Genomic DNA, 27,718 nt, shown 5'->3' on the forward strand with positions numbered 1-27,718 from the left:
TGACTCGTAATATTATTTTTTATCTAAAAAATATATCATATGAAATAAATAAACAACGTTAAACTAAATCTACATTTTTAACGATACCACCAAAAATCATCATAACTGCCCACCACCATGTGCCCATGCTCATAAATATTTATTTTTATTTCACTAGATCTCCAATAATAAAGTACAAAGTGGGAGTGTGCACAATAACATCAAGTCAAATTATAATTTTATGTTTACTTAGATTGCATATATGGCCAAAATATGCAATTTTAGGTGAGACCACAGTTAGAAAAGCAAATATTTTGTAGGGAAACATCTAAGTTTCAATAGAAGAAAGAGGAAATGTGTTTTAAAAAGTCACTTTTGGGTTCATTTCTAGCACCTTTTGCTCTTCTTTTTCAAACCCATTTGCTTTATTTCAGATTGTCCAAATTACCCCTTTCCATGGATTTTCTAAATCTTCATGAACTGCCATAAATAATATTTTTAGCAAAATATCATTATATCTTCGAAAGAGTTTTTTTATTTTATTTTGATTTTCATCTATTTCAAATACTATAAAGTAAGGGTGTTTATGATTGACCGGGATGAACGGGGATGCACTAAAGAATCAAACCAAATTAATATGATTAGATCGACTTAGTTTAAAATTATATATATATATATATAATTTAGTCTAATTTAGAATAAGCTAGCTATAAACTAATCCATAAATTATGGTTGGTAAATATTTTTATATATTAATAATATGATTTATGAGTTCTGATTTTTTTTCGTAATACAAGTCGTACAAGTCAAGACATCAGGACGCGTAAATCATATTCTTTAAGAATTAAAAAACTAAACTATTTTTTTAAAATAATTGAATTGAACTTGATTTAATTTTACAGTTTAGATACATTTATGTCACTTTTTCACTTATTCTCACGTTATGATGTGCGATAAGAGATAATTAGTTGATGTCACCCGATCGAATGAGGTTAGATTAGCATTTTCTATATGTGCACACTTGATTGACAGAAATGAATAAATAATTTACTCACAATTATAGATAATTAAAAAATACTTTTTGATTAATGAGCTCTCAACTAGAATTCAAATAAGTAACAGTATTGTAGTCGAAGTGTTATGTATTGTGCTCATGACAAAAGGATGTCCAAGCATTGTCCTTTTGTCACCAACATTGTTCGTGGCCCTGCATTATGGATAAACACGAGGAGGCAACACTTGCAAGGATAAAGAACAAGTTTATCAAGGTAGATTGTTTATTATCTCATCAAGTTAAGTGTGCAAGTGTGAACACATGCAGACTTAGCCTTATTTGATTAGGTGACTTCGGCTAAATATCATATTTCCTAACATGAAAATAAATCAAGACGTGACACTTACATCTTTCATAATTTATGTTATTTTTGAGCATGAGCAAACATGTAATGTACTATTTGAGATTGTTGGAACATTTGTTTGTTAAATGGAACACAGATTAAATTCTATGTCAAGCAAACGCCTAAAGGTTGGCAGCTTGTACTTTAATTTGATTTTATTATTCTCTTCAAGTTGAGCGAGTTTAAGCAAATATAAAGCCATCTAAGCTCGATTATAAAAAGAAAACTCTCCAAGCCCAAGATTAAACAGATGCAATCAGTTTATATAATTGGGCCAAGCCCAACTTTCGCTCCCCGGCCCAAACCATGCACAAAGTTTGAGGCCCCGTGGTTTTTTCTTTTTAAAAAAAATTGGATTAAAGCAAAATATCAAAGGAAAAAAAATATATATGCCACTAAATAGAGATGGCTAAATTTATATTTTTGCCTATATATTTTAACCTTTTTTTATGTGATTATTTAAATTTTTTGTTGTTTTGATTACATTAATATATTTGTATCTTCGAGTCAATTTAGATCATGTACTTTGATATATTTTTTTTCATGTGTTAACACGAATTTTTATTATACTATTGTACTTATATTTTTTAGTTAATTTAACTCATGTACTTTAACGTGTACAAAAAAAAAAAAGATAAAACGATATGAGTTAGCACTTTAGGTAATAACTTTTGACTAATTTATTAATTTGGAAACATCGTTAGTAACTATTTTTTTTTTTTCATTCTTGTATTCTCTTACTTTATTTAGTAGACGTATTATGATTATTTGACCATGATTAGGTAAGGGATCGTCAACCCATTGAAAGAAATTGCAAACACCATTTGATTTGTCTGTATTTTTTGCAAGATTACAAATCTATCAATAAGAAAATCTTAAATTTACAAAAATAAAGAGAGTAAATGGAAAGAAATATAAACAAACATAACCAAAATACCGACTCATATCACTTTATCTATTTTTTTAGCAAATCAATGCACAAGAAGTTTAATTGACTTTAAAATGTAAGTATAGAAATGTAATTGAAACAACGAAAAGTTCGAATTATCACATGAAAAAAAAATGTTAAAGTATAGAGATTAAATTGATTTAAAAATATAAGTCAAGGGATATAATTGCCCATTTGGTTTTTATTTTTTTGGTAATTATTTTATGTTATTTTAAAAATAAAAAATAATTTTCAGATCACTTATTTTTGTTTTTAAAAATTTTAAAATTTGTTGCAAGTTTGAATAAAAACATGAATACGATTAAAAGGGTATTTTCACAGTTTTTATTAATATTATTTTTATTTTCGTTCAATCATCTTTGATAATAGCAGCAATCCCGTGCGAGTAATTACTGATCACTGACCGTGAATTCGTTGGAGCAAATGCACGTTATTATCAAGGGGCGCGTCGCAGAGGATCCCAGCTCCATCGAATCTCCAGCTTTCCCTCCAAAAATAAAAAACCCTTTGAAAAACACAGCTCCTTGATCGTTCCCTCCAACTTTCGAGTCTCCGGTCGACGATTCGATTTCTGAAATTCAAAATTCGAATCCGATCCCTCGCAAAATGTCAATATATACGTATCAATGGTGTTCGCTTCACTCGGATTGCCGCCCAATATTCTCGAGGCATTCGTCTTCAGCAAGCCTTAGCTTTTTTCCTTCCAATTCGAGATCCTTCTCCACCTCCATCCATGGCTTCATTCAAATCCTCGCTCTCGCTGGCCTCTTCAGTCGATGGCAGCGGCGCTGACCGGACGGCTCTCTCTCGGCGTCCTTCCGGCGAGATTCACGTCATTGTCGGGCCGATGTTTGCCGGAAAGACTACCGCTCTTCTTCGCAGGATTAATTCCGAGGGCAGCAATGGCAGGTGTTAATTACTCATTTTTGGTCTTTTTTTTTTTGTTCATTTTATGAAATCTTAATTTGTTTTCTTAGGCTGGTTTTAGGTTTTTCGTTTTGCTAATTTGGTTTAATTCGCGTGTTCTTATCGGTATCTATGGATTTAAGCTTCCGGTGATATGATTTGAAATTTGATTTGTGAAATTTATCACTAATTCGTACATTTTTCACAATTTATAGTTTGTTTAGGAGTTCAGAAGAATTTGAGTTTTATATGGCTTGGATTTTGTATGGATGGACACAGATCTAAGCCTCCGCTGATTGGAACTGAAATTTGACTTATAGGTTGTTTCAGGAGTTCAGAGGAATTCGATGTTTACATGGGTTGAATTTTGTACGGATGAACACAGATCTAAGTCTCCGCTGATTGGATCTGAATTTTGGATACGTGAAATTGTCATCAATGCATATATTTTCTCTTCTAGATCTGTTGTTTGTTTTAGGAGTTCAGAAGAATCTAACGTTTACAGTCTTGAATTTCGTGTCATTGTATGGATGGGTGCAGATTTAGTTTTGATGATTTGGTTTTCTGGTCAACCTTATATGTGCAGGAACGTTGCAATGATTAAGTCGAGCAAGGACACGCGGTATGCAGTTGATTCGGTGGTGACGCATGATGGCACGAAATTTCCATGCTGGGCATTGCCAAATCTGTTATCGTTTAGTCAAAAGTTTGGGCTAGAGGCTTATGAAAAGGTATTTGAAACTTGAACGTTTTCGTTTCTGTTAGCCTATTGTTTTGTGGGTGGCTCTATGTTGCGCCAGTGGTTCTATGGGCTGAATCTGTTTGTTGTTTTGTCATTTGTTATGAAGTTTCATTGATGTTTAGAGATTCCATGTATATGCAAGCAAATTGATTCTGTTGTGGGAACTACACTGCCTTAAAGCGTACACTGGGTTATCGCCTGTTTGATTTTTGTTGTTTCTAGCTTTCTGTGTTTGTTTTTAAATTCAAAAAAAAAATTAAAAATCAGGAAATGCAGAATGGTGTTTGATTAGGTGTTTCTGTCTTTCAAAATTGAATTCATTTGCAAAAGAATGGTCAAGCACACAAATCCGAAAAGTGTTGTTTCTATGTTGGGTTTGTTCTAATTTCTAATATTATTTTCTGATTTGATTTTCTTTAGTAGCTTTTCAAAATGTATTCAGAATTAATAGCAAATATTAAGTAGAAAATTTAGTATATAATTAGCCAAAAAAAGAAAATTATTATATACAAAATAAAACTATTTTATGGAGCTTATAAATTTTTTATTATTATGTGAAAAAATAAAACAAGCATATTTATCAATTGATATTTTCTGTTTTTGTTTTCAAATCTTTTGAAGATAACTAAAATTGAATGGTAGTTTCGATTTTCTAGTTTCTAACTAGAAACTAAAATTGTACATTAAAAAACTTACAAAAACGTAGAAATTGACAGTAAAATCAATATTGTTACATTTAATTCATGAGATTGAATCATTGACAATGAAATACGTCATAATTAACTTTGCCATGGTAGGAATAATGGGCCAGTAGGTGCCTGGCTTGGTTGAACAGTTATTTAGATTGTATTAATGAAATTGGACATGAAGTCCTCTGAGATGACCAGAATCCAGTCCGTTGCCTGTTAATGGAGAACTTTCAGAATGTCTAATTGATTATGCTTCAAGTGTTTTTAAATTCTGGAGAAATTTTGAATTTTAGCTGATGACATTTTTTTCACGTGAAAGTAATGCTCTTAAAGTTAACTTTTCCAGTCTTTGTTTTAATGTTTGTAGCTTTTTCTTGAAAATTGTTGTTCATGCTGGCAGCTGGATGTGATAGGCATCGATGAAGCTCAGTTCTTCGATGACCTTTATGATTTCTGCTGCAATGCTGCTGACCGTGATGGAAAAATTGTAATAGTTGCTGGGTTGGATGGGGACTACTTGAGGTTTGCTGAAAAATCGTCATTCTTTTTACTTTTCCATCTTGATGTTATTATGCTGCTTATTTTCTTCCAATCAAATACTGGTCTTATTTTTGATGTGGGGTTTTCTTGCTTTCGGTTCAATATCGTTGCTTTGTTTTCGTTTAGCTTCAGCTTGTCCTTTTATTTTGGTTTTGCTATTGAAATTTTTTGGCACATGCCCGCAATATTTTTATTGGAAATCACAATGCTTATTGCAGGAGGAGCTTTGGTTCAGTGATTGATTTAATGCCCCTTGCTGATTCTATAACTAAGCTGACAGCTCGATGTGAGCTTTGTGGCAAGAAGGCTTTTTTTACCTTCAGAAAAATTGATGAGACAAAGACAGAGTTGATTGGCGGTTCTGATGTCTATATGCCTGTATGCCGTCAGCACTATGTCAGTGGACAAGCTGCTATGGAAGCAACAAGAAATGTCTTAGAATCTCATGGTAAAATTCAGAAAGATGCCTGTTTGGAGGGGTTTGCAGCTGTTCAGTAACATATCTGGCTACTTTATGTCCGTATAGTTCCTATGTATTAGTATGACTTGTCTGCTGAACTTGTTTAAATTTCCATTCTACATTTGTCGCTCCTCTCTTATGTATATAAAACTCATTAGATTGCCTATAATATCTCAATATTTGACACTTAAAATACCTTCAGTGCTGTACTAAAAATGGCTAACTAGGCTTTGCAGTTGAATCCTGATGAGATTAGAATATGCTCGAGGGCCTAGTGGTAGTGGGAAAACTTTCTGTCAAATGATTCATTTTGCCTAAGAATCCAAAAGTTGAGGGGGGAGGGGGTTTAACATACAAAGTGGTCTCTCTTTAAATCTCTACCATGCTCCTAAATTACTCTGCATTTGAGGTAACTTTGGTGTCTCGTGCTGCCTCAATTACTCTATCCTTTTGCCTGGTCTTCCTTGGGCATGCACAGAGAGAGAGAGAGAGAGAGAGGGAGGGAGGAGCAGAATGATCACCCAAATTGAGTTTTTTGGGTAATTGGGGAACAGCATGAATAGGGGAATAGTTGAGAGGTTTACAGCATGGTTACGCTGTTCTGAATGATTATGGTCAAAGACCTCATTGAAATCTTAAAAAATGAGGCTGTTGAACTGTATTGTCCTTAGCGTGGCTCCACACATTGCAAAAATCATAAGTCACCTTAAGTCTCATTTTGTAAATAATTTTTTTTCATCACAAAGAGAGAACCTCACTCTCTGTCCATAATGATATCAGTATGCGTACACAATCAATATGTTCCACACAGTTGAGAAACGTTTTGAGTATTGTAGAGCAAAAGGGGAGAGCATTCAAAAGCTACAAAGACCGAATATTTTGAACTGGTTGGTTAAAAAAATGCCATATTCCCAACATATGGAGAAATCTGCTTCGTGTATATATATATATGCAACAGAAGTGTATCAATTATCATTGCCAATGATAAATTCATTACTCAGATTATAATGAAGACACTTCGAATGACAATGAAAATGACAGTAAGCAGATAATCCAATCTAAGATGATGACTTCAAACCCAGGTTGGTGCAATTTGCAAGCAGATAATCCAATCTAAGATGATGACTTCGAACCCTGGTTGGTGCAATTTGTAATTGTAACCAACGTTATTAAAGGGCCAAGGCATTAAGGCACAGGAGAATTTTTTCAAAAAAAAATAGGCACAAAAGAATGTTAGTCTTAAGGCACAAAGCGAAAGGCAAGACACATGCTTGATTGAATGAGATTTGTGTTAATTAAAAAAATATATATATATATCATAATTGAATAATAAGGTATAAAATAAGTCTTAACTTTTAATAATATATTCATAAATATATTATCAAGAAAAATTAAAAAAATCAACATATATGAAAAGAATAATAAAAAATTGTCAAAAGATGCAATTTAAAAATTTTTAAGTCAACTTAAACTAAATTTTAAATAATTTATAGATCTTAAATCTTAATTAAGATAAACTAATTATACATTTTAAATCATCTAAAAAATTATTTTTATCATTAAAATCAAATATTTCTATATTTTCATCATTAGAAGTATCATCTCTAATATTCTCTTCTTCCACATCATCACCATTTCCATCTTCATCAAGTTCAAAATTCATTTGGAACATTTTAAGTAATAACTCTTTTACTCATAGTTAAATTTGTAATTAAAGCAATAAATATAAACTCCAAATAATAAAAAAATTAAATAAATTAATAAATAATAAAATAAAACCCCTAAAAAGTAGTTAAAAAAAAATCCAAATGTGCCTAAGCCTAAGATTCCTTGTGCCTAGGTGCGCCTTGTTGGCATGTACTCACCTAGAAGTATTCAGGCGCCCAAGATGTGTCTTGCGCTTAGATGCACCTTTAATAATATTGATTGTAATGACGATCTATAATACGAAGTCATTTAAGTGGTAGATGCATTCAAGAGAGTTCTAGGGTAGCCCTAATTCACAAGATTCACTACTCTTTGTAAGAGTCAATAGAGTTGTATTCCCCTCTCCCCCTCCAAAAAAAAAAAAAAAAAAAACTCTCTTTATTTCCATAACTTGAAACCTATGACCTTTTGGTTGCTCATTACTACCAACTGCCAAGGCTTGCATTCAAGAAAGTTCTGTCCACCAAATTTGTGATGTGTGCTCATTTTGGTGCCCTAACACAATCTAGAATCAACAAGTTCAGGGAAAGTTGCTGCCCATAAGACGTGTAAGAGGCCAATGGACCCGAAAAGGAACCAGATGAAAGATGCTTGCCAGAGGCCTAATTCTAAATTTAAGGTTGGGTGGGGTCTTTAAGGCTATTGTTCTGACCCAGGGTTTTGATGGAAAAACAAAAAGAAAATGGCATACAATATACACACATTTTTACATGTTCATAATATAAGAACCTCCAAATTTCATTTCTTTCCTTCAATAATCCTAGATCCAAATGTGGCCCAATGCAAGGAGAAAGAATACTGTCAAATATCTGTCAAAAATTTCACTTCAAACTAGTGGGTTTCGAAGGAAAAACAACAACAAATCACAAGACTTAATTTCACTAAGTGGGGTTGGGAAGGAAAAAAGAATGAACAAAAAAAGTGGCAACTTATTCATTAGGACCCTAGGTGGGTAATCTTAAATGTTTGATAATGGTAAATCACAACAACCTGTATTACAATTCCAGGAAAAGCAAAACATAAGAAAGTTAACAAGAAAAACAGGGATTACCTGATAAACACCTGCATCCTTGCAGAGAACATGGTTGCAAGAAACCATAAACTAGAAATGAAATCCAAAATCGTAGTCTATAATTTGTATGTATCATCGCCCCACCAGAGATGCATGATACATTTCTTACTATATGCCGCAGTCTGATTTTACATCTCACTCAAATACCAAAAAGAAACCCTAAAACTGTAACACAAAACTCAATCCTTAACACAAAATCCCTCGTAACTTCTATCCTAAATTCTTCAGAACAGGCACCCCAGGTTAGCTCTAGCTAAGATGATGAGTTTCAACTTTTGACCGAGACATATCCATGAGGGAGTTTGCAAAATTCACAGTTCACCGGCTACACTGAATTTCTTCGCCTACTAAAACAAACTGGTATTTGATATCCTCCTAGCCAACGAATCCTGCACAAGTGAAAATAAAGTAGTTAGTATCATGAGATATCCTCACACAAGATAACCATTTTGTATTACATCCGGCGAATAGATATGAGCTTTCAATTGGCTAGGATAGTACAACTTCATGAAGAAAAGCTATAGTAGATATGGCAGTGAAATCTAGGCTGCCTGTAAGATGAACTCAATGCCAGTTGGCTCACTGAGGTAGTCAACTGAAACTCCTGTAAAATAATGACTTCATAATGAAAAATGAACATTCAATGAAACAACATTTGTGCTTTTGGAACCAGCTAGGAATCAGTAATCAGTAACCACATTAGCCACACTAAAAAATTAGCTAGGAAAACAAGGAATGATCAGTGATGAGCATCAACCTCCCATACATGCTTTACAGAAATATGCTTGTCGGATAAGTAAAACTACGTCATGCACTCCTTTTTCCGATCCTAAACAGTGAACTCTGCAAGTTACAGACACGTGCACACTCCAACTCGGCACAGTTGAAATTTTATTAAGATTAAACATCCAACCACAAGGTTGTAACATCTGATTCCTCATCTGTCAAAATGACAAGAGTTTAAGGTTGTAACATCTGACTTCTCATCTGTGGAATTTTCATGAAATTACAGGTTGATTATATTCAACAGGTCTAAAAGATCGAGGTGGCTCATAATTAATGGGTGTCCTCGATGCACAAGGCTTCCACTTTGCAAGGTCAAGAGAGTCATTTTTGTACCCAGTCTTACCTTTTGCAGATAAGATATTTCCACAATTTGAACCAACAATCTTTTAGTCACAAAGGAGCAATTTTACTGTTGTGACCAAGGCTTGCCCTCCAAGGGGACTCATTATTATCTTGATGAAGTTTTGGATAAATTTGTCTATGTCAAGACACACTAGACTTTCAATTGACATGCTTGCGGTTTATAAAAAAATACCATCATCACAACATCATCCTGAATAAAAATTTTGTATGAGTATTTCTGTATGTCTTGACTTTCCCTAGCTAGAATCAATCACTACAATGTACATAAAGGTTACACCAAGGGCTTACAATTATGATGACACCCCCACCCCACCCCACCACCCACCTAGAAAAAGGAAGAAAAAGAAAAGTTGAATTCTTTGGTTGATAATATATGTTCCAAATTCTTAAAAAAATTACTGCACCATCTGTGTATATAGGTGATCATTGTCCATGGTAAACCAAGCCTCCATGCAGCCTAACCCAACATCCTTACTTTTCCTGTTAACACATATATGGCAACATAAGAACAACAACAACAACAACATATCCAGCCTTTATCCCACTATGTGGGGTCAGCTACATGAATTCTGGACTTCCATGTATTTCTGTCTTTTGCCATAAATTTCTTGACGTTTGCCAGTATATTTGATTGTTCATTTCCAATATCTTATGATAATATTGCACTCTGTACATTAAGTCTAACATAGCATAGGCCATTAAGCATAGGTGCATCCTTGTATGACACCAGTCAAAAGTTCAAACCTGACCACTTGTTCTTTCCTTCAAAGTGAAAAATTAGGTTTGACAGTCTTATCTATAGTTCTAAGTAAAATGGGAAGAAACCACGTCCTAAGACCATAATAAAATTTATTCATTTTACAAGCTCCTTACTAAACTTATTACAGTCTGTATGCAAATGTTTGCATGTGTTTTAAGTAGTTTGTGTTTCTCTATTTTTATCACACTGGAGCTAGTTTTGGCATGAAAAGCCTGCCTGAACAAATTTCCCCATTGAGTGAACTATAAACAAGAAGTTATTTCTATAGTTGCAAATTTGAAGATCCATCTTGGAATAAAAAAAATTAGGCTCCAGCTTGAGAGTAAAATTAGGAAAGAATCCGGCACCTAGGATGCATGATAATGCTTACAGAGGGAAGAGTGCATAAAGAATCAGGTTCCTAGCCAATACTACACACACACACAAAGAGAGGAAGAAGATCCATCCATAAAAAATATATCCTAAAACATAGTTGTTCTTTGGGTTAAAAGTGTCAGCCAAAATTTAAGTCTGAAGTCATGATCACAGATGGCTGGGAATATTACATATTTGATTTTTGCTTCTGGCTCAATTAGAAAAAAAATCCAGCCATTGAATGCTTTATAAGCATTGCCACACCTGAACAGGGCAGAAAAAAGGGACTCTTGATCTTACCAACTACTAAAAGGATCCTCTAATAGTTATATATTTGAAACCAAGTTATCATGTTCTGGGTATATAGCTTCCATGTAATAATATACATAATTTGCAGTGCCAACTGAAAATCTGCATGTGACTATATAGAAGAAAACATTGATATGAATTTTGGGGGCAACAGATAGCAATTATATAGCAATTGGCTCTTACCTCTGTTTGCCTGCCTCTTAGTACTATAACCACCAACATAGCTTGGGGAACTTTCCACAGGACCATCAGAAATTCCATTGCCGAGCCCAAAGCCAAATGAAGCAGATGCCTCTATCTCAGAGTCTTTTGACAGCCAATCCCCATAAACTGAATTACCACCATAGAAGTCTCCAAAAGCTGCATCACCGCCATTTGATGTAGCATAGGATGATGAAGGGGGCCCATTAGTTGCAGCATTTCTTCCATAGCTTCCCCCTCCCAAATCATAGCTGCTATTACCAACACGGTAACCAAGATTCCCACCATGATTAGAAATGTTACCTCCACCTTGGGGAGAAATGGGAGTTGAACCCCAACTAAGCCCCCCATCAGCGAAGGCACCTCCAATGCTTCCACTTCCAGACCCAATATAGGCACTCGAGCCTGCTGAGTTTGTTCCGTAATTAAGCCCTCCATTCCTCCACAAATTTCGAGTCCCGGAGCTAAAAAAGGAAGCATTTCCACCATTCCCTCCATCATATCCAACTGGATTACTGAACCTGTTCGAATTACTGATATAATAAGGATTCATTCCCCGTCCATAGTCGAGAGCATTGTTGAAATTTGCACTTCCTCCAAAATTTGGGTTCAACCCTGGTTCGAAGTTCAAACCCATTCCATAACCAGAACCAAATGAAGCAGCAAATCCACTTCGATCACCAGGAATCGGATTGAACCTGCCATCCATTCTCAGGCCATAACCCCCAACAGCATTTGGAGAGTACCCTTGACTATAGTCACTTAGGAAGTTATTGACCCTACTCAGGCTATATTTATACCCACCAAGTGGGCTTCGGGTAGGACCTGGCGACAACTCTTTGGGGACTGCCCGCTTGACCTCAACCATTTTACCATTTAGCTCATGGAAAGTTCTAAGCAACACTTTGTCCACCGCATCCTCTGAATCGTACGTGATAAACCCAAAGCCTCTTGGCCTCTGAGTGTTGTGATCATACATCACCACAACATCTGTGATAGTCCCAAACTGCTCAAAATACTTCTTGAAGTCGCTTTCTGTGACCGTCGAAGCCAATCCTCCAACAAATATCTTCCTAGTGCGTCCTGGACCAGGAGAACCCTGAATGCTGCTACTGCTTCTACTCATGGTGCTCTGGTCATCCCTTGGAACAGCCTTTTTTGCCTCAACCTGAATACGAGCAAAACCATACTTTATTCAATCTGACATTGCTCAAGAAGCCTCTACATTTCAAACATAATTCAATATGAAAAAAGGTGCAGCAGAGACAAGAATACGAGGCATCAATCATTTTTTACTCAAGTTTGAGATTGAATAGCCTACATTGCTAAATAAACCAAACTTCACAAATTTAGACTTCCTCATGGGGGCAACTCCATTTCTACCATTTGCAAAGCACAAAAAGATAGGATTACATTGGAATAAAATGACCAAGTGTATGGCACTTACCATCCTACCATCAATACTGTGTTTCTCCTTAATGACTTTCTCTGCCACTGCCGGATCAGCAAAGACAATGAAACCGAAGCCACGGGCGCGCCCCGTGCTTCGATCCTTCATTATCATTGCCTCCAGAACTTCTCCAAAACTACTGAAGTACCCCTTGAGGCGTTCCTCATTTGTGTCCCAAGAAATTCCACCAACAAACAATTTCCCAAGATCGGATTGCATTTTCCTGCACCAAAACAAACACTTCACTGAACCATAATCTAAATTATGCACAAATGCAAACAATTCAATGTCAAGATACAATACTGCCCGAATTGAAAGACCCATCAAAATTCACCCTTTCACTAATCCAACCATATGAAACAAAACAAGCTCTTCGAATACGAATGCAGATGAAAACCATCAATCAACAACAGCCATACCTTTGGGTCAGATTGTACAATAACCCACAGAGCTATCTGTATATCTGAAACCTCTTGGATGAGCTCCGATTCAATCCAGAAACATCGGATCCCGGTTAACCCAGCTCCGAAATCAGGCCCCAAAACTTGTCAAGCCAAAAGGAACAAACTGAATTAGCAGAAACAACAATACCCAAATCGATTTCTTCCGATTAACGACAACCCAGATGGGAATTCTTCAGTATAAAGCTAAGATCTAGAAGGAGGCATAGTGAGAACTTGAGGGCTTTTTCTTCCTCCTCAATATGCCCCCTTATTTCTCCTCCTTTCTTCGTCTTCCTCCTCCCCAAATCTCCGCTTCCGATTGCAGAAGACGTGAATTTCCAGAGCCAAACCGATGCAAATACAGATGATCTAATGGTATTTATTTTTCTTTTTTTGATTTTTTTGATTTTTTTGGGTTGAAGAAAATGGAACGTGAAGAGTGTGTGCGCCAGAGAGAGAGAGAGAAAGAAAGAAGAGAAGAAGAAGAAGGAGGAGGACAAGAAAAAAAAGAAATTGGAAATGAGAATGTGTTTATGATCTGATAAATGGAAGGACTGGTTGTCCTCCCATCCTTCCTTTTATACTTTCTGGGAAATTTGATCCTCTGCTCCGCCAAACCGTGCATCTACATGATGGAGCGGCGCCCAAGCCAAGTTCTGCGGGGCCCGCCCTCTCTGGTATCCATTACCAGCCGTCCATCAGGATCCTTGAACGCTCGATGGGGTTGTTCTTGTCTATTGGTCCCCTTTGATCATAATTTTTGTGTTTATACTTTTTAAATATTTTTTTTTATTTTTAAATGGTTTGCCTTGTGATATGAAGTTAGAGAATGATTAAGAATGGAAAAAAATATTATTATTATTATTTGCATGTTTTATTTTGTAAATTTTATTATTTGTTATTGTTAATATGGTAAAAATATATAACTGAAAATATTTTTTATTCAGCAAAAGTGACGATGAAAAAAATTAATGAATTTACCCAATAGAGACGAGGAGACACAATGAGTTGCAATGATAAAAAATAAATGAATCAATATTTAGTTTAAATCAATCCATTAATATTTCTATTCAATTTAAACATTTATCATCGAGACTACTAACAAAAAACGTATCATATATAATTAGTAAATTTATATATTTGTACGAGTATCGTATATAATTAGTAAATTTATTCATTTGTAAGTTGTTACCCAAAAAGTTTATCTACGAACACAAAAATTTTAAAAGTGTGTTTGAAAGGTATTATTTTAATTTCTATATATGATGTAAAATAAAACCACATATTTGATTTTTATGGTCCTTAATTATTCAAATCAAGCAATAAGCTAATTTTTTATTTTAAAAATAAAATAAATAGCAATATAAAAAATAAAAACTAAAAATATAATTTAGAAGCTATAAAATAAAATATTTATTATTTTTCTATTTTGTTATTATTCCATTAATTTTAACTCCAAAAATAGCATAAGGAAAATCTTTTGTTAATTTCAAGCATTTAAACTCCGTCATATATTATTTTTATCGTCATAATTTAATTACAAGATAATTGAAAAAAAGTTTTAAGGCACAAAATAAATTAATAATTAATTTTTTATTTTTTAAAATAATACTATTTATTTATTTTAAAAATTTGATAGAACTTTATTAATTATATATCTTTTAAAATAATTGAACTCGTCTTTTGTAACTCAATGCTGAATAAAACCTTAATTAATTAAATGGATACTTTTAGAGGGTGTTTGTTAATCAAGACAAGAGGGAAGAAAATGTCAGATATGAGAAGCATTCCGAATGTTTTGTTTTTCCAACGTGTTTGTTAAGCTTATATGATCATTTCTGAAAAGGTCTCACGTGACCTCTTATCTCTTCATTTCAAAAAAATTTTATCCGACCTCTCCCCTCGGTTAAATTTATCTAGCTCTTTCAAGATAAGGCTCAATTATTTATATGTCCCTTGTAAGATAATTAATTCTATTTAATACATTTTAAAGATTTAAATTTATTAAAAAAACTTATTTATTTAACTCTTATAATTAATATTATTTAATATATTTTTAAATTATTATATGTTTTGACAATTTTTAAAATTTAAATGACATTATTCATTTCATTGATTTTTAAAATTTAAATTTCTCTCTCTCTATATTTTATTAACTAATATAATTCCTTTCATCAATTTTTAAATTATTTTATTTAATTTTATATTTTATTATCTATTATGAAAACATGTTTGGACCATTTTTAATTATCTAGGTAGAATTATTGTAATTCTAACAATTATTATTTATACTTTTCAACTCTTTTTAAATTTATTTTTGAACATGAATTTAGAAAATAAAATATTATTTTTAATTTTAATCTTAATTTTTTTGACAATTCATATTAATCATAAAATACTATTTTAATCATAAATTTAGTAATAGAGATATTTTAGTAAAAAAACCCTTATCTTGGTGCTTATTGTATGTATTAACAAACACATGAAAAAAAATGTACAGTTATCAGTGGATTCTAAAAAATTTAGCAAAAAGTCTTATAGAAATATTGGAATACTTCATGACCTTATCTTGACCATTCTATATGTTAATCCGAAAAGCATTATAATCTTATCGTGATATTACCTTATTTTGCTCATTTTAACAAACACCCCCTTAAACCTTATGATATAGTATCCATTATGGGCTTTTTTGGTATTAACTTCTTACTCGACTTTTATTATTAGAAGCTCGTTAAAAAGCTCAAGTGTTTGGTCATAAAACTATAAGCAATTTTTCAATTAGGGTTTGTTAATTAATATATATATAAGTTAAATATGAAAATATTTCAAACAAAAGTAACTTTTATTAGCAATCATTGAAAAATAAGTCACGTGACTTTTTATATGAGTTTTTTCAAATAAATTTATCCTTCTCATCTTTCAGATAAATTTATTTTGATTTTTATAGATAAAAAAAAAAATAACGTATGTGTTATCCAGTGCATTCCAAAAAATTTAATAAACAGTTTGATAAAAATTTTATAATACTTCACAGTCTTATCTTTGATAATTTTTATATCTTACTCTAAAAAATATTTCAACCTTAACTTACTCATTTTAATAAATGCTACTCAAGTGAAAAACTTGATCCATTGTTTGAGCTTTTAAGATTTTTTTAAAAGGGTTTTTAAATTATTTTTCAAAAAAAAATTATAAACTTAAATTTTACCTTAAACCACACCAAACAAACCCTAAGTATTATGTATTGAATAATTTAAAAACTAAACTCACAATCTTATATATGCTATATCTCTACACTTTTTCCACCACGAACCAATGATTATTTGGGGAGGGGTTAGTAGGTCATTTCACAGTGCTGGATCATAAACCCCAAGAATGGATAAAAACAGGGGGAGACAGGAAGATACGGTGGGGAGGACTGCAGGCGAAAACAAACCCCACCCATATTTGGAAATTCATAGGTCGTAATTGGCAACATAGAAGTTGGTAAATAAAACATATTTCTTCGTGCTTTACTACGTATAAGCAGCTGCCCCTCTCTCCCTCTCTGAATTGACTCTCCCTATGCCTTTTGTTTTAATATATTTTTTTTTATTAATACACTATCACCGATGTCTTTCATTATTTGATCCCACGATTCTAGTAAAAGATGTAAATTAGAGAACCCAGCAGACAATTTTTATCCCTAGCCTCTCTCTGCTAACATGAGAACTGTCTAATATTTTTTTAATTTTTAAGATAACTCTTAATTACTGAGCTTTCTTCTCTAATTAGGACTCGAATACAGAATTTGAGAACCCAAAAAATAACATTCAAACGGTTCTTTCTCCAGGTTTAATCATTATTTTCTGTTTATTAGTGAATTTATTAGTGAATGAGTGTGGTCTAAATATAAAAGGGATTGGTTTGGTGCAACCACCAGCGATGTTAGAGTTTCGTATGAGTAGAAAGCTGCTGGGTAACATAAAGAATATAATATAATTAATTAAATTATATTATATGATTACAGAGTACAATATTTTAATTATTATATGATTAAATGAACTTCCTTTTCATTTTTTAAAACATTCAAATTTGTGAACAAACTTGTTTTAATTTTTTAATGCATTCAAATTTGTTTATTACTTAATCACTAAGGTTTGTCTCGATTTGAGTATTTACACGAAAGAACGAGATTGGATCTTTTAACTTAATCTTAAAGATTCAAATAATTATAAAGTACTTCTAATGTTTATTAAAATCAGATAGGATTATATCAAGATTAGATTGAAATACTTTTCGAAGTAATATGTGGAATGATTAATATATAGTTGAAAAATATTACAAATTTTTATTAAACTGTTTAATAATTTTTTTTGAAATATATTAGATGACATATGTGTCAATTTTTAAACTATATTATAGAATTTAAGGGGTATTAAATGTTAATAGGGCAAACATATTTTGTTAATATTTTAAGTTATTTTTTAATAAATAACTATAAATGCTAAGTAAGAAATTAATATATATATATTATATTAGAAAAAAGGTGTATTGAAAAACTTCAATAAACTTAATTAGCCAAATACATATTTTTATCTATAAAATTTTACGTTTCTTTATGTGATTATCTAAACTTTTCGTTATTTCGATTCACTATCGTATCTACATTTTTAAGTCAATTTAACTTTTATATCTTGACATTTTTTTCATGTGTCAGCTCAAATTTTTTATTATTTTGAATACACTTATATATCTGTATTTTCAAGTTAATTAAATTTAATGTATTTTAATATGTTTAAAAAAATAAATTGAGATGAGTCAATTTAATTTTTTTACACATTAAAGTACAAAAGTTAAATTCATTAAAAAATACAAGTATATGTCTGGAGCCGAGACGACAAAAATTTTGGGTTGCCAAATAAAAAAAAAAGTTAAATTATAGAAATTAGATTAACTCAAAAATATAGATGCGATGGTGTAATCAAAATACCGAAAATTTTGGATAACAACGTAAAAAACATGAAAGTATAAGAATAAAAATATAAATTTGGCCAATTAATTGGTTCAATTATATTATTACATATATTTCGTAAATAGATTTATCAAACAATATTTTGTATTTTTATTTTAAATTTTTGAATTACTTTAATTTTAGGGTTTAGGTTGATAGGCTACTTTTTTTTTATATATATAAATTAACATAAAATATTTTAAAATTCACCCAACTAATTTTAAAAGGAGATGGGCCTCACGTCCCCAACTATCATGCTGCTTTTATTTTTTCAGATAGAAGGGGCTCTCGCCAATTGCCTAGCAGGCTGCCACGCAACCAATCTTGTGACGTGTCCTCTAATCCTTTTTAATAGTTTCAACCCAACACTACTTTAGTAATTTCCCCTTGGGTTCCTTAATGTTTGAATGTAAAATATTTTATATTAGAAAATATTTATAATATAAAATTATTTATTTATACACAAAATTAGTTTTATCTTATTTTCTAATATTTGTTTGTATTATAAAAAATATGACAAAACTTAATTCATAAAATACCTTCAATAAATAAAAATAAAAAGAGTTGGGTTTAAAATTCCTAAATTACCCTAAACCTTATGAAGAAAACAAGAAAGCTCTTGAAATACCATCCCAAGCCAAACTTACATGTATACACCAATCAATGAGGTCTCCGCTATAAGCTTCCTTCTCAATTTTCTTGATCGTCTGCTCTAAGCTCCTCCGTCTCATACCGTCGCCAGCGGCTCTGATCGGATGCCTTCGTATCAGCGAAGTTCCGGCGAGATTCACGTCCTCGTCGGATGGCTTCGCGATCAGTCTAGTTCTTGTTAGATTGGATTTAATTTCTTCCTCTCCTCCTCTTTTCAAAACAATTCTGACTTAATTCTATTATTTGGTGAATCTTTGGCATTTTTTTTTTTTAATTTTTCAACCTGGTTTAATTAACGTATAAGTCCGTATCTGTATTTTTAAGTCTCGGCTGATGTTATCCGTAATTTGATTGTGGAATTTAGTATCAGTATTTTCCTAAGATTTGTGTTTGATAGCTGGCGTTAAGAATTTGAAGTTTTCAGACGTGAAATTTGCGTTTTGACCAACCACGCAAATGTAGAAATGTTGAAATGATAAGAGTCAATCAAGGACTAATAATGCAGTTTGACTCAGTGGTGATGGCGCGAAATCCGTGGCGATCCATTTCAGAATGTTTTGTCATTTACTCGAACACTTGAATGCAAGGATTATGCAGTGATATTTCATGGTTAAATTGTTTTGATTTGTATGACTCTAATGTCTTGTTGCTATTTGGACGGTTGCTGGCATTGGTAACTATAGTATAGTAGAATTTAGCTCATCATTGAAATTGTGGGGTACCGAAAAAATACTGCAATGGAAATAATTAATGGATTTGTTATCTTGTAATTGATTCTATTGAGTTCTACTGATTGATAGCATGGTTGCTAGTAATAGATAGCTGTCCCGCACATTTGAAAAAAAAATCACATCATACTAATGAAAGTACCAGTTGATTGTGTGCTTACTGGAAAATTTCACAATTCAATGGTATAACTGGAGTTTTGAGTATTATAATGGAGATGCTAAAAATCTAAGTTTAAACCTACAAAATCCTCCTAGAATCAGAGAGGTGTAGTGCCTTTAGACTGTTGCATACCTTATGATCAAAAGCATCCTTAGTTTTGAAAATCATGTTCATTAGCTCTAAGGTGCTATCCAAGAATTTTAATTGTTGGCAATTGCTTTTAACAAGAAATATACTTCTTATAATGATCAACATTTCAGTATTTTAAATTTGGAGTTTGCATTGTTTATTCCATTCCATTTAAAGTGCTACACACGTTGGCAGCTGGACATGATTTGCATTTTACGAAGCCCAACTCTTTTATGATCTTTATGATTTTGGCTGCAAGGCTGTTGATTGCGACAGAAACTTTAGCCTTTGCTGGCTTGGATGGGATTATTTGGCATGCTATCTACCAATCAGTACTACTGTTAATGTATCTTTTGCAATTTTATGAGTGGCCTGTTTTTACCTGTTGTTATCTTTCACTTTGCTTATTTTTGTCTTTCTCTCATTTCTTAGTCTGGTTTTTGTTTTCCTGGTGTTCTTATTTAAAATTGTTGCCATATCTCTACAATGTACTTGTGAAAATCAAAGCTTTTATTTACAGGGGGAGGTTTGGTTTGGTGCTTGACATAGTTTGCCTTGCTGATTGCATAACCAATTTGACAGCTGATATCACCTTGTAAAAGATTAACGAGACTAAGACAGAACTAATTGGTGGTTCCAATGTCTATATGCCTGTCCATAAAGATGGCTGTTATCAGGAGGAAGCGTTGTTTAGCCCCTTTTTTCAACAAGTCCCATTTACACTGTACCCTTCCCCATGTATACAAAAATGTCAGCTAATTTTTTTCACGGTATCTCCATATTAGGCACTTATACTTTCCAATTATGTCCTGAAAAAGGTAAAGAACAGTAGAGGATTGTGCAGCTGATCAGTGTTGGCATAGAAAATAAATTGTTAATTGGAAGATCATGTACATATGTTTTTCTATCACACATGAGATTTTCAGTTGGTCATACATACTAATATTAAAAGGAATCAGGGATGAATCTTCATGGGTGTTGGATAAAAAATTGGGTGATCGAAATTATAGATGCTCCCAGTAGTCAATGATATACACTAGTATTTTACTGCTTTATAATGACAAGAGTTAAAACTGCTATACTCAGATTTTCTAGATATGGATGGATGGATTTTATGTAGTGCTGTGGAATAAGTATTTTAAATGTGGTAGGTGTTTTTTTCACAAGTAGAAAAGTGATGCTTTCACTCTTTTCTCTGTAATGTGCTTTATATTGTAAGCATCTTTTTGGCCCACTTTTCTCAGCATTGTAGTGTTACTGCCTTTTGCATTGACCAAATCACAGTGCCTATATGTGCTGACTCCGCTCTCTTCTTCGTGGTGGGGGTTTCTTTTGGATCCACTAGGATCTGAATCTATATCAAATGGCTGGGATGTAATTACAATGTGGTGGGCTTCCATTTAATCTAGGCTGGTTAGATTTTCCACTATCACCCAAATTATAATTCTGCTTACCCTCAACTCTAGCTTGAGAAAAGAATAGTTAATTTTGACTCTTGGAGCCATTGCTTACCTTTCATTTCCTTTCCTTTTATATGCAGGAAACCTGTTAGTGTTCTTTTGAAGATTTTGAAAAGGTAAATCTTTAGTTAGACTGAGTGGTGGGAGAACTTTGTGTGTCCATCTTTTCTATTTTCTTTTGAGCAGGTGACGTTCTTTTGTAGCCACTGTATTTGGGTGGCAGAAAAGTCACAGAATCATTTGTAGCAATACATAGGAAGCTCATGTTGAATTCTATTTAGGAAGTTCAATAAACCATTCAAACTGATTAGGCTAAAATGACACATTAGAAATTTCTATAGGTCCTGCATCATGCTTACCGAAAATATTGGTTTCTCAATGTAGAAATTCAGTTTATGGAGCTTTAGATTATTCCAACGCAGTATCAGTATTAGCTGCCATTATATGGAGAAAAATATACTTCAGTTAATAAAATCTCAGCTTTCTGCTGCTATGATGTTAATTCAAGTATTGATCTCTGTGGATCATGCTTTCATCCAGAGATAGAGGTCCAATTTATTAAATCTTTAATGAACTGAGTCACATTTTGCTGGTCTAATTATCATAAGTACAAGCCTAAGCTCATGTTACATCAACTAGGGCCGAATGCCAGAGGAACCTGGCTTCCTCTTTGATTTTCCTTGTCCAAAGAAACTTATCCTTTGAAACACCTTCAGAAGCCTTCTTGCATACTTCCTGTGAGAAGCAAAGTTCACTGAACCAATGCAAGCACTCACTTGGCCAAGTGGGTTTCTCTTCCAACTCAGTGTTCTTCCCTCCAAACCATATGGCCTCAAGCTCTGTGGATTACCTGAAACTGGTTCTGGTTTTTTTGAAACTTTTTCTGCTTTTACAGATATGTTCTGCAGTTGAAGGCTTCTCTTCAAGGACATAAGCTCTTGTTCAAGATTCTGGATTCTGAAGCTTGTGGATTCATATTCCTTCCTTGAGAACTCAGGCCTCTGGATTCCTGTATCTTTCTGTAGCAAGAAGCTCAGTGGTCTACTGACTTCTACACCATCTGTGTATGGACTCTCACCGAGGTTCTGGCTTTTGGAGTTTGCATATCTTGAGCTCGAGAGGCTGCCAGAGAAATCTCCACAATGTGCATACCTAAATGAATCTGAACACTCTTTGAAGGCTTGGTGTGTGTTTAGTTGCTGAACAAAAAGTGCCTGGACAATCAGACGTAGTGGCATCAACTCATTCTGGACTGCTTCAATGCAAACTTCTTGTGACAACCTCTGGCAATTGAGGTATTTGCACACTGACCCTTTCTCATCTTGCGATATGCCTGGGTGAGCCTGAAGAATGGATAACTGGTCTCAGTTATTTGGCCAAATATTGATTCAAAATCTGTAGAAATACATTTTTCCTTTTCTGGTTGCTAGGGAAATAATGTTATGGTTTAACATGTAAAACTTCTCACAATATTACCAAAATTGATTTTAGACATTAGGACTTTGGCTGATTTGCATAGTTCATGATGCAGGTCAGGTAGGTCATCAGGTTGATGATTGATACTAAAAGTTCAAAATCTTTGATGTTAAACTGACTCACCTTGAACTGCATTGCATCAGGCTATAGGAGGTGTACTAAAAGTATCTGAAAGTTTACCTGTAGGAAGGCATTCAATGCTCTATACAAATGATCATGGTTCTGTCTGGTTGATGCTGGAACAATTTCAATAAGATCCATGAATGTTTTAGGTCCAATTTTTGGGTCAGGAGCCATATTTGAGAGATATAAATCCCACAACTCTGCAACAATAGAATTGCTCGGGGAAGGACTGCGATCTGACTCCATGTTGGATGACACATATGTTGAGAAGATACTTTGCATTATGTCCAATTCTATGCTGGAGGAAATGGAGAGAAAATCTTCCACCTGTGCCAAGTGCAAAACAGATGCAATCTGATCTTTCAACTTTGCAGTACTCTTACTTCCTAGACCATGTTCAAGAGACCTAGAGAGCAATGAGAAATAAAAGCCAACAGGAATCACTTTACTGGCTTTATTTCCCATTGGTAGCAAATCAAGAATGCCATCTAAGATAACTGAAACTTTGTTCTTGGTGTCATTTCTCTCACCGGATTGCTCCCAGAACTGGCGTGTCTTCTTCGAGAGTACCCATTTGTTCGTGTAGAAAACAATAATGGGGCTCACATATTTTTCTTTCATTCCTTGTCTTCTCAAGGAACCAATTATCCTCTTGAAGAAGACAAATGGCAGGGCAATGAGATCCTTGATCCACAGATTCTGGTTCAGTATTTCCTTCAGTGCTTCACTGCGCCATGCTTGACTGGCCAAAGCCTCCAGTGTAACTACTGGCTTGTCCCTTCTCCTCTCCGGGTCAAGAATTTCCATACAAGCCATGAAAGCAAGAGATTCAATGCATCGGGTCACAATTAGTAGCTCTTCTGCCCAGGGAAGCAATGTTTGGCACTTTTGGAGAACAATCAAGGTGTCATCCCAACTCTGCAACACCACTTGGTTCAAGTAAATATCAAACCTCTCACAAAGGTTGCCAGAGCTCTGCTCTTCTGTCATTTCAAGGAACTCCGCCGCACATCGCAGGGCTGCTACATTGAAGGGGTCAACTAATGTGGAGGAACCATAAATGAAAAGTGCAATCATCTCAAAGGTCTCTGCTCCTCCTGGGAAATTTTGAGGTAACTCAGCCTCATTGGACTCGCTCAATTTTCGCTTCAAGTATCCACTCTTGGAAAACAGTGGGTACTGCAAAACAGTAAAGAAATACTCTAGAAGGTTAGCTTTCTAATTACAGATACCCTGCTATGGAGTTCTGATTTTCTTCTTCTTTTCTCTGTCATAACTTCAATTAAATTTTTTTCAGATTAAAGGTTACCTTGTGCATCCATTCAGATGAGGCACATTCTGGGTGTAACTAAACAAATATGCTATACAGTCTGTTTGCTCAAAATGGAAAACAAGTACACAAGCAAATTGCAGGTTAAACTGCCTAAATTTTTACTGAAAATAATATCATCGACTTATTTCAATTTTCAGTGAGCTGGTCCAAAGGCACAACTTGCTTTCAAGTTTGATTTTATCCTACCTTGTGCAGATTAAAGGTTCTATCAACAACTTGAATGCGAACCGAAACTGGCAAACCAGTCTCTTGACTCCTGAGACAAATAAATTGTGTTCCATAGGTTAGATACACGGGGATCTGGGATTCGAGAAAAGAAATAAAGAGATATGGTTTGAAACACAAATGAAATCCATCATTCAATCATCTTACCATGAAATTATCTTAATCTTCAGCAGGGCACTAACATTTGGTGAGGAGAAGGGACTAGAGAGCACTGGGCTGTTTTTGAGGCTGGCAGTGTCCATTACCAAGGCTCATGAAGAAGACTGGATCCAGAGAAAGTGAAACAATTAATGGAGATCACAGCTGAACTTATACTGGAGAATAAATGTAAGTTATTTTTTTTTATATTAAAAAATATAGTTTTCTATCTCCTATTGGCCATATCTTTTAACTCCATCTTGGAGATTGAAGTAGTAATATTATAATTGATGTAGAGCTTCTAGAACCCAGAAAACCGGTGGAAATTCATGGGAATGGAAGTGAAAAAAGAGGTGGCTTGACAACTTTGCTCACACACGTGCAATCTCTTTGATTTTCTATGTTTTAGTCAAAGAAGTATGAACTCCTGTGAACTCAAAGTCCAAATTTTAAGGCTTCAAAACCGTTCTTGAGGGCCGTGAATTTGAAATCCTGTGCCATTTCTTGCTATCAAACTGAAGAAGCTGGTGGAATATTTTCCACTTTATGCAATTTCTGTGTACTTCCTTGAGTGTACAATACCAAATTCAGATGGTTCGAGTGATCCATTCCTGACCATGGGGTTAATTAAACATCCCTCTAGATGTGTTATTATTTACAAGTAGCTTCTTTAGGAAAAGTTAATTATCATTACGTCAGATAATAAACTAAATAGCTCAAAGATGTAGGGTTTTATGAATTCACAAAAGCCAACTTTCAAACTCAAATAAAGGATAAATGTCGCATTAAGCAGTCTATAACCTTAAAACAAAAACTTATCTGGTCAAATATCATGAATTTTAGACATGGTTATAGATTTAGAATTCATGTATAGGCAAGTCCATTTAGTAAGATTAAAGTTTAATATATTGATGTTTGATTAATCACAGAAAATTATGGTATTGAATCACGTGGATAGATGATAAGGGTACCTGGGGAAAGAGAAAAGGTGAAACTAGAAGATACCAATATATATATATATATATATATATAATGTTCATGGGGGAGATGACGTGAGGGAGAAGTTTTCTGTGCTTTATAATGGAAGCAAACACCCAAGACGGCACGGCTTCTGAAAATGGGGGTTTGCTTGCTCACTCCCAGCCAAACCTCAATCCCAGAAATTATTTTATCATAATTTGACTGTGGTATATGTGAGATTATTTGTTGCTTATTTCCATGGTTTACTGCTTTGTTTGACGAGTTGTATATATCATATCATAGTTTAAATATATATATATATATATAGGCCAAAAAGAATATTTTTGCATCTCAACTTTTACGGTTTTTTCCTTGTGAAATTTTAATTTTTTTTTTGTGTGGTTCTAAATATACTCATGAATCACGCAAAATCACATATTTAAATACTTAGTTAATAAGTCATACACACGTGCACTGACGTGATAATTTTTCAACATATTCTCAACTTTCTCTCCATCATTTCCTCAGCATTCTCTAGTATCTCCTCTACTCCTTTTCTCTCTCTGACGAGGTCTCCTCAACTCCTCCTCTTTTTGACGTCTCTTCAACTCCCTCATATATTTCTCCTACTGTGTCTCATTCGGTGTCTCTCTTCTTTCTCTAGTGTCTTCTTAACTCCATATCTCTCTCTTTCTCTCTTCGGCGACGTCTCTCAGCTCCTTCCCTCTATCTGACGAGGCTACAAAGTTCTTACTTAGTAACTGGAACAACTAAAAACAAAGAGAGAAGATCTAAAAAGAAAAAGGAAAAAAGAGAAGGCCAAAGCCAAAGCCAAAGACAAAGATGCTTGGATTGTATACATGGTTGATTGTGAAGAATCATTTTCTTCATCGTTCTCAAAATCGAGCCACGGTGAAGAAAAAGAAAGAGAGTTGAGGAGATGCCGAAGAGAAAGAACAAAGACGCCCTTCGATCTGAGATGACACACAGGGGGGAAGCTAAATAGATGTTAGAGGGAGAAATGAGATGCTAAGCGAGATGCAATTGGAGGAGAAGCCAGAGAGAGATGAGAAGACACAACTGGATAGATAAAGGGAGGTTGGAGATGCCGTTAAATTTGAGGTGACGTGGCCTTAGAAAGAAAGAGAGCTGAGGAGACGTCGAAAATAAAGAGAGAGAGAGAGAGAGAGAGAGAGAATAAGTTGATGAGGCATTGCCGGGTTTGAGATGACATAGTCAAAGAGATATATGAAGTTGAGGAGATGCGGAAAAAAGAGATAGAGGAGATGTAGTCAAGAGAAGTAATCGAAGAGAAAGAGATCAGGAGTTGAAAAAACGTTGAAGAGAGAAAGAAAGCTATGGAGATGCCATTAGAGAGAGAGAAGGAGTTGAGGAGACCTTGAAAAGAAAGAGAAATGAAGTTGTGAAAACGTCGCTAGAGAGAGAGGAGTCGAGGAGACTCTGAAAAGAAAAAGAAATGGAACTGAGGAGAAACTGAAATATTGTCATGTCACCGTACGTGTGTATTATTTACTGGCCAAATATTTAAACGAGTAATTTTACACTGTTCAGTGGCACATTTAGAACTATAAAAAAATTAATATTTCACAAAAAAGATGTAAAAGTTCAAAATAAAAATATGCTTTTGTTATATATATGTATATCTATATATATATATATATATAATAGAACTAATTAATATGTGCAGAGTTGCAGCTTCGGCCCTTGGACATCAAAGCAACACATTCCCTTGAACGCGCAGCAACATGGAATTAACTAGTCGAAGGGTAAGTCAAACTTGCTTGGATTTTGGTCATCCTCTATTATTGTGACCATAGTTCTTGAAAAAGGAAAATAATATTTTTGCACAACTTTTGTAAAAAATATATTATGAGGATAAAATAGAAGTTATAATTTTGTAACCCTAAATTATATAGAATTTTTATATGAAATAGAACAAATATGAAAATAAGAATTTTCATCATGCACAAATATTTTGTTTGTATGTCGTTGTCTTAGTTTTTTGTTAAAAAAAATGACGGTTAAAAGGCCCATTTAGTTTTAAAAAATATTTTTTAATTTTCTATTCTATTATTCAATATAAAATTATAATTAAAAACAAAAAATGTGTTCGCAACTAAACAGAGAAGGGCCAAAATGTAGGGATGAATAGTATAACTTCTTAAACCTTAATGCTATTGACTAAAATATTTAAAAATAAAAGGTCAATTCTTG

At 33.7% G+C, this 27,718-nt stretch overlaps 3 protein-coding genes and 1 long non-coding RNA gene across 10 annotated transcripts; 2 read left to right on the top strand and 2 right to left on the bottom strand.

The window, feature by feature from the left end:
* The first annotated feature begins 2,960 nt into the window (after positions 1-2,960).
* On the top strand, positions 2,961-5,855 carry LOC127791928 (thymidine kinase a). The gene is made up of 4 exons (XM_052322118.1): positions 2,961-3,234; positions 3,818-3,962; positions 5,063-5,184; positions 5,421-5,855. Exons 1-4 carry the CDS (start codon positions 3,059-3,061, stop codon positions 5,698-5,700), a joined length of 723 nt encoding a protein of 240 aa, XP_052178078.1. The 5' UTR covers positions 2,961-3,058; the 3' UTR covers positions 5,701-5,855.
* A 2,425-nt stretch (positions 5,856-8,280) lies between these two features.
* LOC127791926 (heterogeneous nuclear ribonucleoprotein 1) lies at positions 8,281-13,642 on the bottom strand. Its single transcript, XM_052322111.1, has 4 exons — positions 13,084-13,642; positions 12,662-12,887; positions 11,197-12,382; positions 8,281-8,830 (listed from the first exon to the last, which is right to left on the bottom strand). The coding sequence occupies exons 2-4, from the start codon at positions 12,881-12,883 to the stop codon at positions 8,817-8,819; spliced, it is 1,422 nt and encodes a 473-aa protein (XP_052178071.1). The 5' UTR covers positions 12,884-12,887; positions 13,084-13,642; the 3' UTR covers positions 8,281-8,816.
* Positions 13,643-18,744: 5,102 nt separating this feature from the next.
* Positions 18,745-27,440, top strand: LOC127792591 (uncharacterized). 7 transcript variants are annotated; one of them, XR_008021160.1, is made up of 8 exons: positions 18,745-21,181; positions 21,309-21,344; positions 22,124-22,523; positions 22,848-24,036; positions 24,125-24,240; positions 24,356-24,443; positions 24,556-24,712; positions 24,820-25,178. It is a non-coding gene; the product is annotated as an uncharacterized LOC127792591 (long non-coding RNA). The 7 variants fall into 7 exon arrangements; XR_008021162.1 differs by having other exon boundaries at positions 24,559-24,712; XR_008021164.1 differs by lacking the exon at positions 24,820-25,178 and adding an exon at positions 27,192-27,440 and having other exon boundaries at positions 24,356-24,712.
* Positions 21,739-24,627, bottom strand: LOC127792590 (BTB/POZ domain-containing protein At5g48130). The gene is made up of 4 exons (XM_052323134.1): positions 24,533-24,627; positions 24,347-24,416; positions 22,885-24,006; positions 21,739-22,571 (listed from the first exon to the last, which is right to left on the bottom strand). The coding sequence occupies exons 1-4, from the start codon at positions 24,625-24,627 to the stop codon at positions 21,864-21,866; spliced, it is 1,995 nt and encodes a 664-aa protein (XP_052179094.1). The 3' UTR covers positions 21,739-21,863.
* Positions 27,441-27,718: the final 278 nt, after the last annotated feature.

The sequence above is a fragment of the Diospyros lotus genome, chromosome 15 (assembly GCF_014633365.1).
Source record: "Diospyros lotus cultivar Yz01 chromosome 15, ASM1463336v1, whole genome shotgun sequence".
Lineage (NCBI taxonomy): Eukaryota > Viridiplantae > Streptophyta > Magnoliopsida > Ericales > Ebenaceae > Diospyros > Diospyros lotus.